The sequence below is a fragment of the Pseudopipra pipra genome, chromosome 25 (genome assembly GCF_036250125.1).
Source record: "Pseudopipra pipra isolate bDixPip1 chromosome 25, bDixPip1.hap1, whole genome shotgun sequence".
Lineage (NCBI taxonomy): Eukaryota > Metazoa > Chordata > Aves > Passeriformes > Pipridae > Pseudopipra > Pseudopipra pipra.
Genome location: NC_087573.1, coordinates 3,828,061 through 3,840,709, shown reverse-complemented (window position 1 = coordinate 3,840,709; position 12,649 = coordinate 3,828,061). Strand labels below are relative to the sequence as shown.

The 12,649-nt window shown below is 43.6% G+C and overlaps 1 protein-coding gene across 6 annotated transcripts in view; it reads left to right on the top strand.

Annotated features, from left to right (window-relative positions):
- ST7L (suppression of tumorigenicity 7 like) overlaps positions 1-12,649 on the top strand; it is a 31,756-nt gene that overhangs the window by 15,164 nt on the left and 3,943 nt on the right. For 3 of the 6 annotated variants that reach the window (XM_064635896.1, XM_064635890.1, XM_064635891.1), the window contains exon 14: positions 2,013-2,152. In XM_064635896.1, the coding sequence (XP_064491966.1) occupies positions 2,013-2,152 (140 nt within the window). Of the gene's footprint in view, positions 1-2,012; positions 2,153-7,257; positions 7,279-7,336; positions 7,407-7,640; positions 8,169-12,649 lie in introns of those variants that run through there. The other 3 variants (XM_064635892.1, XM_064635893.1, XM_064635895.1) reach the window with 2 other exon arrangements.

Here is a 12,649-nt window from a genome sequence, read left to right as displayed (position 1 = left end):
TTTCTCACTTATGCAGGATATTGCACAAGGAATTCCTTGGTTAGCAACTAACCCTAAATTGTAGACTTCCCAGCATAATTAAACACCAACACATGCAGATATTTCAACACGATCACTCACGCATTCCTGTTACGTTTTAAATATAAAACTACCCATAAATAAAATCATCTTAACACTTTTATTGCGGTACTTCCTCGAGAAGTCTTGGCACTTAATTTTTTTAAATTTATCTATTTAAAATAATGTTGTCCAAATCAAGGATTCAGAAATCCTGGATTGGTCTGTGAGTAACAACTCTCAAATGGCTGTGAATGTGTAGAGTTATCTTTGGTTGTCCTTACCTATTTTGGATTTGGTTTAAATTTCCCAGTGTAGGAAAAGCCAGTGCAAAAAAAAAATTATTGCTTTTTTTTCTTTTTAACACTTTCCTAACTTATGTTGGGACCTTTCCTAAATTATATTGCTCCATGCTTTAAAAATGAGGTGAGTTTTTAGGTATTATGAATCTCTGAGTAACATTAACATCTCTGATGGGTGTTAGACATGGATCTCCAAATGTTCTACTTCATTGTGCTCCAAAATCATATCATTAAAAGCAAAAGAAACCCCAAGCACTTTGCCATTTGCAGTAGCACAAGGCACTTTTGCTGGGCTTGTTTTCTAATGATGCTTTCATGTACCAGCATTCAAAACCAGAAACTGGGAGGGTAAAGTGTCTTCTTCCCCTTCAACCTTCAGTTTAAAAAGAATACAACTGGACTTTCTTCTGGCTTTAAAATCTGAGGGGTTTGTTAGATTATAAAAACAGCCTGTCAAGAAGTGCAGCCCTTTCATGATCACATATTGTTAGAGAAACTTTGTTTTGTTTTGGTTTGGTTTTTTTTTTCATTTAAAAACCCTCTCAAATCACTGGATGGAAGTCAGAGCTGCAGGTATTTAAAGCCAGTAATTGCAAATTCACCCAGCAGGTCCTCAGCTGGTGACCAGTAGTAGTGTTGTGAGTGCTGAAAGCTCCACATGCCACCCTTAGCCTGGGCTAATCACCTGCTTTGGATTTGGTTACCACAGATTGGAAACTGCAAGGAGCTGCTATGTGCAGAATTTATAACCCAGTCCTGGGGCTGTTTTCTTTGGGGTCTGCTCTGTCAGCTGCTCTGAGCAAATTTACTGTAGTCTGCAACCAGAAATCTTGCAGAAGTATTAAGCAGCTCCCTTGTATGTCCAACATACCAATGGTTTTGTACTTGCTCAGCTTCTCCCAGGGTGGGGAGATGTGCTGTTCCCTTCAGGGGACAGGATTACTGCTCCACAATTGTTTTAATTGCTCTGGGTAATTTTGAACAGCTTGTGAGTTTTTACTTCCCTCTGTCCTGTTAAAAGACTATGCACCAAAAACTGAGCCTGAAGAAATGCTTTGAAAATAAAGGCCCAAGTGAAAAAGAAAACTGGAAAGAGAATATTAATAATATTCTCTAAAAGGCAAAGGTGTGATAATTATTAATAATGAAGACAAAGGTGTAATAGCTATTAGTAATGAAGGCAAAGGTGCAATAACTGTTAAAAATGAAGGTAAAGGTGCAATAACTGTTAATAATGAAGATAAAGGTGTAATAACTGTTAATAATGAAGATAAAGGTGCAATAACTTAATAATGAAGATAAAGGTGTAATAACTGTTAATAATGAAGGCAAAGGTGCAATAACTTAATAATGAAGACAAAGGTGCAATAACTGTTAAAAATGAAGACAGATGTAATAACTTAAAAATGAAGATAAAGGTGTAATAAGTGTTAATAATGAAGACAAAGGTGTAATAACTATTAGCAGTGAAGACAAATAGAAAATTTTTGAGAAGGGTAAGAGTTTAAGTACTGGGACCTAAGATGTGCTGCACAAGTCTTGAGTCCACACTTCTTCCTTCTGAAGGTCCAGAACTGGGTTACAAGACTGTAAATAATTCAGAACACAGTCCTTGACTGTCCAATGTCAACATCCTCCATTTTTTCCTTTCAGCATTTCACGAGGTCTCTGTTTACCCCCAGAAGGAACTTCCCTTTTTCATCCATTTCACAGCAGGCCTGTGCTCCTTTTCAGCCATGCTGGCCCTGCTCACCCACCAGTTCCCTGAGCTGATGGTCATTTTGGCTAAAGCTGTAAGTACTGCCACGTGGGGCTTGCTTAGCTATCCTGGGGGATTTCTGGGAATTTTGATGTCTAGGGTGGAGCAGCCTCGTGTCTGTGGGGCATGAATTATTTTATCTGCTTTTTTAAGAACCTTGGTAGTGACACGTGTTGAGATTTGGGCAAAATGTCTGTTTTGACAACAAGATGAACTGTTTACTACAACATCCCCTGGCTTTAATTTGCACTGTTAGGGTGAGAGAGCAGCATTTCAGCACCAGAGAAGTTTTGCCCCAGAGCACTGTGTTGGGGATGGATTTTATCCTCAAAGAAGGGGAAGACTGCAGTGGGAGAGGCTCAAAAATAAATGTGTTGACTGGAGATTTTGAGAAGGGAGTGAAAGGCAGGCTGGGCTGCAGGAAAAACAGGTCTCTTGTGAGCATTGGAAAGCCATAGCATGATGTGAGTGGAACAGATGAGAACAGGTAAAGTAACTGCTAACTTCAGAGCAGGGTCACAAGTGAGTTTGGCTGTCACTTACCTTTCAGGATTTTTATATCTCATCTGTTTCCAGTTACTAGATGGAGAATGTGCTCAGTGACCACAGTTCTGTCATTTAAGTACCTGTTCAGGGATAGAAATTGGACTTGATGATGGCAATAATCTGTGATGCTTTAAATGTGTCAGTTGTTGAGCTTGTATCTTAAATATGTCATATCTTAAATATGTATCTTAAATGAGCCATATCTTAAATATGTCTGTTCCTATGGGTGTCTTCTGTGCCCATCTCTTTCTCCCTCTCTCTGCCCTGCTCTTTTTAGGGTTTCTCTTCCTTACTTCTGTTAACATCTGCTGCTTGTAACCTTGTCATCTCTCCCTGGACTCTGGAAGCTGAGGGACAAACTGCACAGGCAGCTTCCCAAAGTAATCCATGCAGTAGGTTTGGCCTTGATTGAACTGCAGATCTCATGCAGTAGAGCAGAGTGGCAAATAAAGAGCTGTGAACTCTCAGTGAATCATTTATTGTAGCTTTGCTACAAAATAGAGGGTGAGAGGCATTTGCTTCCTGGCTGGTTTAATGCAGCAGGTAATGGAGACCCAGGAGGAAAGCCCTTTATTTTAAGAATACTTTGCTCCTAAAAGCCTTGGCTTTGCTAGTGAGCCCAGTCCAGTGTCCAAGTCATGCAGGTCTGAGAGTGGGGCCTCATTTCCACCCACTTCTGTTGATCTTTATGTTGGAAAATGTAGTTGGACATGCCAGTGACAAATTTCAGTGCTGCTCATAATTGGCTGGGTTCATGGTAACTAGGGGCTAACTATCTGCTTGATTAATTCTGGAAGGGCTGCATTAGCAAAGTTGTATGATTTCCAAAGAGATACAAGGTCAAATGTTATGCTAACAAAGAATTGCTTGGTGAAGTTCTCTCTGCTGGGTTTCTTGAACCACAAAAAAAAAAAAAAAGGAAAAAGAAAAAGACTTTGTATGAGTGAGTTGGCTTTGCAGAATGGCAGTTTGGATGTCAAGTGACATGTCCAAGTGTGTGTGGGGGGAAAACTCCCAGAGTCTGGTCATTTGGCAGCATGTTCCTTTGGTTTATTTTCTATAGGAAGGGATGGATAGTGTCTGTTCAGCTGAGATGATCAAGAGGCACATTGTCACATCCTTCCCCAGCCAAGTCACAGTGGTGGGAGGCACAGGCAGAGGGGTTCTTGCCACTCTGTGCTAGTTTAATACTGGCAAAAGTGGAAATTTTGTACTGAGATCATCAGGCAAGAGGTGAATTCTGTATTAATTTCTTAAGATCGACAGCTGAGAAGAAAATACCACCTTCAAGTATTTGGCTATTTTAGCTGATTTTAATGTTAACTCCCAATCATACTCTAATGACTAAAATTCTTCCTTATTCTAATTATTGCATGATTGTACTTTTGATCCCATTCCTGATGTTTTCAAGAGCATTCAGAAAGCTTTCAAGAAACACTGATTTTCACCATCAAACTAACACTTCTGATTTTATTGCACGCAGGGCAATTCTTTTTATTTTATATTTTTAGTGCCAACGGGGCAATAAAATACAAAATGGAGCTGGGACAAGGTGATCTTTAAGGTCCCTTCCAACCCAAACCATTCTGGGATTCCATGATTCAATTAATAGATTGCTTCAATATTTTAACTATAGATAATGCTGTGATGGCTTCTAACACTTTATAAATTATCTCTTGTGTTCTAGAGCTCTGTAACAGTAGCACCTGGTTGAATTTTCATACCAAAAAATGGAATATTATCTCCTATTTAATGACACCAGCCTTCATTGTAATAAAACAGTTCTTATTTGCTGTATCTAGTGTTACATCTTCAAGTAATTCCAGTGCTTTAAGCATTTTAAATGGTAATTTTCCCGTGTATTTCATTATTTTTCACCTTACTGTGTTTTAACTTATTAAATATAGTAATTTGAGATAATGAATGGTTTATCTGCAGTGCTTTGGCCTTAGGAAAAAGCAATACAAAATGCATTTATTTCCGACAAATTCTGTGCTAGATTTCTTGGAAATTCCAGAATTTTAGGAAAGGCAGTTGGAAATTATTGTGTCTGTGGAATTTTTCACTGTAAATCTCCAAGCTGTGGCTCCTTAGATTCCATTTCAGTTGCTTCTTAATCCAACTGTTTTCCCAGCAGTTGAATCCCCCAAGCCTCGGAAGGGCTCTCAGGAGCTGAATACCTTCCTATTGACTTGAAAAGTCTGCAGTTTACATACTTTCATTTGTTAGTGCTTGAGTTTGTTTCCTCCACAATAAATCACGGGGTAAACCTTGGCAAATTGCTAAAAATATTGCGAGTGGCCAAAAATCACAAGGAAGCGTTGGCCGGTTCCAATGTACACAGAGGGATCCAGCACCAGCAGGGCCCCGAGCGCTGGCACCGGCTCTGGAGTGGGAAGGGATCCTGCCCCCACACCCCCAGCACTGTGGGCTGGCACCACGGGGCTTCTCAGTGTGTCTGGCACAGGTGGGATGGTTTGCAGCTGTAGGGGACTGGTGCTGGAGTGTTTGGCATTTACTGATCCAGTTAGAGGAGATGCCCACAGAGGTTGTGGACTCTTCGTCCCTGGAAGTGTCCAGGGCCAGGTTGGATGGAGTTCTGAGCAAGCTGGTCTAGTGGGAGAGGGTCCTGCCCACGGCAGGGGGTTGGAATTAGATGATGTTTAAGGTCCCTTCCAGCCCATTGTGTGGTTTGATAGGTGCAGATGCACTGTGTGAGCCAGTGCTGGTGAGGACAGTGGGACAGGCGGTGGTGGAGGATCCACAGTGAGCTGCAGTACCAGTGCAAGTGCTCCCAGAGGGTGACAGCTCAGCCTTGCTGGTTTTTTCATCTAGATTTCTGACCTCTTGGAGAATCACACTGTTCTTGATCATCAGACAGCTCTGTTTCTCAAGCAGTTGCTGCTTAAATTCATCCCAATAAGTGACAGAAGGGAGGAGGTACACAAAAGGGATGACAGTTATATGTACAGCTCACTGAACAAGCTGAAAAGCACTGCTACATAAAACAACTTCTGTTGTAACTGCAGACAAAAGGGTCTGATTACTTTTTCATTCAGTATGAATTTTTATTTCTTAGTTAATTACATGGGTGGAGAATTGGGTGGCTGAATATCATCTTGCAAAAGTGGGGTTGCACAATTCCTTGTGGAACACAAAGACACTCAGAAGTCTGCTTTCAAGGACACAGTGATGCAGAGTGACAGCAGGCACTGTAAACAATCTTCCCAGAAATTCCTGAAAGCACCCAACACACCTTCATAGAATCATGGAATGGTTTAGCTTGAAAGGGACCTTAAAGCTCATCCCGTTCTACCCCCTGCCATGGGCAGGGACACTTTCCACGAGACCAAGTGGCCTTGAACATTTCCAGGGATGGGGCAACCACAGCTTCTCTGGGCAATTCCAAGCAGATCAATCCAATTTCTTAAATCCAAACCTTATGCTACGGGAATAGACCAGTATTAGTTAATATTAAATTATTGAAAAAATAATGCAGCAGTGTTCTTGCTGAATCCTACTGAAAACAACTTCCTTGTTCAGGGAATTGGACAAAATCCTAAGACAGTCCATGTTCCAAAGTGGTTTGATATGGATCGCTTGGTATTTTCACAAGAAAGAAAGAAGTCATGGGACTTAAATTAAAAATTGGCTAATTTTTATGATTGCAAGATTAGGAGAAAGCATTTCCCATTCTGAATGTTCCCTGGCTCCCCATAAGAACCTTCTGTGCCATTTTGCCCAGAGCAGCCATCTAGGGACAGAAAATAGGGCAAAGCAGAGCCTGGCAAGTCCTGCTTTCTGTGACACTGCTTTACTTTCTGAACAAATCCCCCTACCACTTTCCCCAAAGCTCATTAAGTGAGACTGGAGAATTAAGTTTTTAGCCAGCTGCTGAACTTTTCATATTTATAAACACTTGAGTCTTTTGCTTATCTAAGAGAAAATGTGTATAGTTTGGAGATGTGCACTTCCCTGCCAATGTGTAATGAGTGGTTCTACACTTGATAGGAAAAAAAAAAAGCCTGAAGTTTCCTGTCAGAGCTGAGTGTGGGTGCCAAGGGCAAAGGTTTCTTGCCTTGCTAATCTACATCTTAACTCATGCACTTAATGGGAAGGTGCCACACGCAAACAGGCAGGGAAGAGCTGCCTGCAAGGAAAAGCTCCTGCACTGCTGTGAATGTTATGTTTTAAAAGCCTTTTTAATGTAATATTTGAGGTTATGATAGAAGCCAGGAGGGCCAAAGTGAAACCTTCAAAGTAAATGAGTCCTGTCGTTGCTGCCTCATGAAACGAGGGTTTGTGTGAGGATAACCCGAGTCCTAGGGGAATACTTGGGGGATGGGTTGAGAAGGTGCAGGGGAGCTTGCACCATTTGTTTTAGCCTAATCTTTATTTCTGGAACTGTTTAGATGGCATCTAGAATATGGATCCTGTCTGGAAGCACGGGCTGCTCTTGGTGGATGGGCTGTTCAGTTTGCACATGTTTGAGTCGATGACCCATAAATCAAGACAGGAGATGATCTTTAAGGTCCCTTCCAAACCCAAACCACTCTGTGATTCTATAACTCCCCTTCTCCCCTGTCTGTTCAGCCCTGAAGGCACAGTGCTGAGCAGCTGGAAGAGTTGTGGCATGGAGAAATGCCATCCTAACCCTCCTGCCTCTGCCCAGGTGCTGCGGGTGCTGTGGCCGGTGAGTGCTCCCAGTGTCTTGGCCTCCAGCTGAGTGGACCCTGCCAGGGGTGAGTGGACAAGGCTGGAGCTGTGGCTTCCAGGGGGTTTTTTCTTCTTTTGTGTGTCTTCATTAAGACTTAACATTTACAACAAGCCTGTTTCATGTCATCAGCAGTGAAGGGATTGTAGTTCTGTTGCCTTGAGGGGAAGACACGGGGTGGGTTTTGTTCATACTTTGAGCCTGCAGGAGGAAGTTGGTTTGGAAGCTGAGCTGATTTATTGTTGTGTTCTCTTTCTTCCAGTGCTTTGGGACTCTTCTTCCACCCTTCAGCTTCACTGTGGAACACATTGAGGTCCTGCTGCTGCCCAGCCCGTGGCATCAGCCAACTCCAGTGTGACTGGAGTGTGTTTTCCATGATAGTTTGGTTTGATTCTCGTGAGCCTCACCCTGGTGGTTGGCTGACCCCAGTCCTGGGGGGCAAGGAAGAAACCTGGGCTCTTCAAACTGACATCTTTGACAGGCTTCCATGTTGATGGTGCTTAACATATGAATTTCTTCTTTGGCCTTAGTCTATAGTCATCTAAGAAAATAGTTTTTGTTGAGCAATAGTTTATTGCTCTCTAAATCACTTGGACAACTGGAAGCTCATACTTCCTCTGTAAGAAAGGAGAGTACACAAACTGAGCAGGTGTTTGGAGTATTGATACTTCCTTCTCAGCTGCAGATGCACCAGATACTTGGCTTAGATTTAATTTTATAAGCCTTTTTCAAAATATTTGTTAACAGCAAAGTATGATTTTGCTTTCTTTATTAAAAAGTTGCTTCTTAACACATTGAATTTGTTGACTTCTTAAGCGTCTGTTTAATATAGATTATAGTGTGCAAACACATTTCTTTCTATCCTTAAGGGTAGTTTTACTGAATAACTCAAGGAGATGGTTGTATAAACTCCTCTCTTTCATGTTGTTACTCCTTTAGATTTAACTGTGCACCTTCTATTCTTCAAGGCAAAGCATTTTGAAAGGCAGGGTGGCTTCTGAATCTGCCCAAAGTGGTTGTGATATCTGCATGGGAGGCTTTTTTTTGGGAGACCTGAACTTTCAAGTGTTAGTCCAAAGTGCTGTGGTTGTTGATATCAGGACTTGAGGAGAAGGGAGATGTGGAGAACTCCTCAAAGGAGTTGCTTCATGTACAGACCAGCCCCAAGGGTTTGTTTACTGCAGAGGTGAAAAGATGGCTGTGGCAGCCAAGTGGTTTGGGGTAATTGGTGTGACCTCATTTCCACTCTCCCATTAGAGAAAATGTCTCCTTTTTCCCAAGCAGATCTGCTGCTCTGCAGGGAGGGAGCAGAGTCACGTTAGCCCAGGCTTCTGAAGAGGGGAAGTGATAAAAATAGCACAGGCTTGTGGAGAAATGCTAATTCTGGGCACGTGGAAACCCATCATCTTACATTTTGCAGATAAACACATACACTTACCCCTGATAACTTACACACTTGATCTCCACTATCTCTGGGAAGGTTTGTGACTTTGATGGCTTCTTTCAAAGGTCATGTAAATTATTCCAGTTTCTGAATGTGAATGGAGGAGTCTTGTTGTAGCCTACTCTGTTCTCTGAAACAATTCCTAAAGCAATCAGTTACTTTACGAGGTCAGTTTGAGTTGACCTAGAATCCATCTTGACAAAGAAGACCATAAATGAATTATTTTTTTCTTCTTTACCTTGCAATCCAAGTGCTATGAAGCTGAGAGTGACCTCTGCATCTCATGTAAGTGTAGTTTGTTTGTAACTCTGGCTGAGGGCAAACACACATGTTTAGGTAGAAATGCCATTGTTGCTCTCCATTTATGTGTCTATTGACTGACTTTAATCCAAGTTAAATACTTTAATTCATTGAGAAATCAAAAGGGGAGCCCTACAGAAAGGTAACTACCCATACTTTTGGAGTTACCTAACTACTAGTAGGTGATTTTCTCAACTTTTTTTTCCAGTTGAATGTGTGTCAGTGGGGCTGTTTCTCACTTTGGAATCATTGTGGTGATTAATAGACCTGTTGTGTTCATGTGATTTCACTTCTTGGTCCGCAGGGGCCCATAAGGTAACCAACCTAATGCTTTTTAAAGTTGAACCTTTTCCAGCAGTTGTGTGGGGTTATAAATGAAGCTCTGCCTCCCATGTATCATCCCAAGAGCTGCTTTCTCTCACTGTCCTCCCCTGACATAACAGTAACAGAAAGGGGATGGGCTTGTGCTGAAAGGAGAGCTGGCAGCAGGCTATGTAATGAAAATCTTCCTGTCTCTAGAAGTGCCAGCAATTCTTGAGGAAGGAGGAGTGCTCTGTATGATTTCCTAGCAGGATTGTCCATGCTTTTTAGGAGTGTTCCTTGCCACATGGGAGCAGGGACTTAGACCTGACCCATACCTTAGTAATACCATCTCAATTAAGTTGTGTGTGTGTGTGTGTATATATATATATTAAAAAAAATTACAATTATGACTCAGGGCAGATAAGCATTGATGTAATTTCCTGGAAACATGCACTGTGGTGACCTTACAGCCATTGGGATGGAAAAAGCCTTTCCATGAGGCTCTGTGTGGCATTAATAGACTTCTCAGATTTTCAGTTCATTCAGTCAAATCTTGAAGATCAGCATTTATTTCTATACCTGAGGCCAATATGTATATTTGTAAACCAGGGTAATTATAATCTTTGATAATTTAGGCAGGGTTTGAGTTTGGGGTGGGTTTAGTTGGTTGGGTGGGTTTGGGTGCTCACAGTGTCTCACCATGTGATGACAGGTTAGTTCTTGATCAGGAAGAGGAATTCTGCCTTTCCTCCTGCCAACCTCTTGTGTCTCCAGAAGTAATTTCCAAAAGGACAGGGAGGGAAGGGGGGAAGTGTTACCACACACAGTAAAACTATTGTTTGTGAGGCAGTTGGGGAGTGAATTCCTGTGTGAATTTGCCCTCTTACCACTGATTTTAACGAAAAGTGTGTAAAGATCTTTGTGGATCAGGACTTTATGGCACATGCATCTGGAGAGACAACACAAACATGATTTAACACATCACTGGAACAACTTTTTGGTGTCTGACTTGAGGTGTTTGGAAGTTGGTATCAGCATGCTGTTGGGTATTTGATGTAGGAGGATTTCAGTTGGTGGCTCATGGTAGTACAGTGGGTGCTCCCAGCTTTCACTGGTGCTATTATGATAAAATTCTTAAAGCAGAGGTGAGGTAGTTTAGACTCAAATATTTCTGGGTAACAGGGTCTGCTCAAGGCAACTCTCTAGTCATGTGGGCTTATGAACCACATCAGAATTCTGGGGAATGAGCTCTCTGGCAGTTATTTACATGCTGTGAGCCCCTCATTCTTGAAATTTGGGATAGATCCATGTGTTAGTAGCTCATATGCACGTGTGTATGGGGCCAAAGGACTTTTCATGCTGTCACACACCCTGGTCACTGAGTTTATGGGGACAGATTCACATGGAGATGGCCCTGGAGTGGTTCTCCATCCTGGTTTGTCGCAGGCCAGTTCCTTCCCTGCATGTCTCCAGCACTGGCCAGGCATGTTTATTCCCTGCTCCTCGTCCTGGAATTGTTGTGAGGGTGCCAAGGCTCGTAGATCCATGACTCTGAGCAAGGCAGGGTTTAAAGGTCATAGTCAAGACCATTAATAACAAGGTGCAAACGGCTGGTTTATATGTAATGTGAAGCTTTTTACTTATTTCATTTTTGCACTTTGGGGGCTCTGTTTGCTTATGGAGCACTTGGTGTCTGGTACCTATTTAGGCTGAGAGCAGGCAATTGGGTTCCTTCAGGCCTTCAGAGGAATGCAGAAAATTGTTCTCTGGTGTTGTAATTCTGCTGGGATAACTGGAGCTTATTTGTCTCACTGCTTATTAAATGCATACTTGTCTTGAGGTCCTCTTTTTTTTTTTATCCTGAGAAACATTGGGTGAATCCCAAGGACCACAAGTGAGAGGAAGATTCCAGGGGGAGGGGGAGAGTGAAGTGCCTGCACCTCTCCACAAGCTGCATCATCCACCTCCAGTGCCAGCAGAATGAAGAGGTTAAATATGAGAGCAGACTCCCTTAGGGAAGGGAGACGAAGGAACGGGGCTCAGCCAGACATAAATTAACTTTGCCCTTCCCCCTGCTCGGGGATGAGACTCTGAGGGGAGCTGCACCTCCCAAACACTAATGGATGGGGTGTGTGGTTGGGAGCCACGTGAGGCTGTGCTGAGGTGTTGGAAGGGAGGTTGGGAGCACATGTGAGCTGGTGCTGAGTGCTGAGCCCTTCACAGAGGGCACTGTGGGCAGCAAGGGCAGAGGGGCTTCGTGGAATCACAGAATATCCTCAGCTGGAAGGGATCCACAAGGATCATCCAGTCCAACCCCTGGCCCTGCACAGGACACCCCAGAATCCCACCCTGTGCCTGAGAGCATTGTCCAAACACTCCTGGAGCTCTGGCAGGTTTGGGGCCGTGACCACTGCCCTGGGGAGCCTGTTCAGTGCCCGACCACCCTCTGGGGGAAGAACCTCCCCTCCAGGCTCTACCAGCCTCTGAGCAGTGTCCACTTGCCCTGTGTTGCTGCCAACAGGGACAGACAGACTCCTCCCGTCCCTCTCCTGCAGTTAATTAGGGTGGCTGCAGAGGTGACATGTGGGCTATTGCCATCTCTGTACATCAGCCAGGTGACAGTAGCACTCACAGGGGGCTTCTGTGTACGGTGTTCTGTGCTCTGAATTCACCCAAGTTACAACAAAGGTGGAGACAGAGTAAAGGCAGCTTCAGTTTGCAGCTCTGCCTCCCGGCTCCCTCCTCCCTTCTGGAGCCTCCTCGGAGGGGTGTGCTCTGCCTGCCCCAGCCCTTCCACTGGAGGGACAGCCGGTGATCAGGGATGCTGCTCATGTGCTTGGAATTTTCCTGGTTTCCAGCCTGGGTTGCTGTGCTGTGCTCTTTGGTGGGATCCTCGGTGAGTGTGCTCACTGGGGAGAGCGAGGTAACACACCCACACTTACGGCATCACCGAGGGTGCACCCGCCACGATGAGTGTGCTCCTCCTTCGGGATCTTCCTCCTTTGGTCATTCCTGGCCAGTGACATTTTCCTTTCACTCTGGATGCGCTGGATTGTGCAATCACAGCGTGGCCCCATCGGCTCGGACCCTTCTCTTAACAACCTCTTGATTCCTTTTCTAATTTGGCTGTGGGCTTTCATCAGTTATAAAACAGAGTGACACAGTATGTGACTGTTGCATTCTCCTGCCTTGACTCACTGGCTGCGATTCCAGAGCAGTGACCC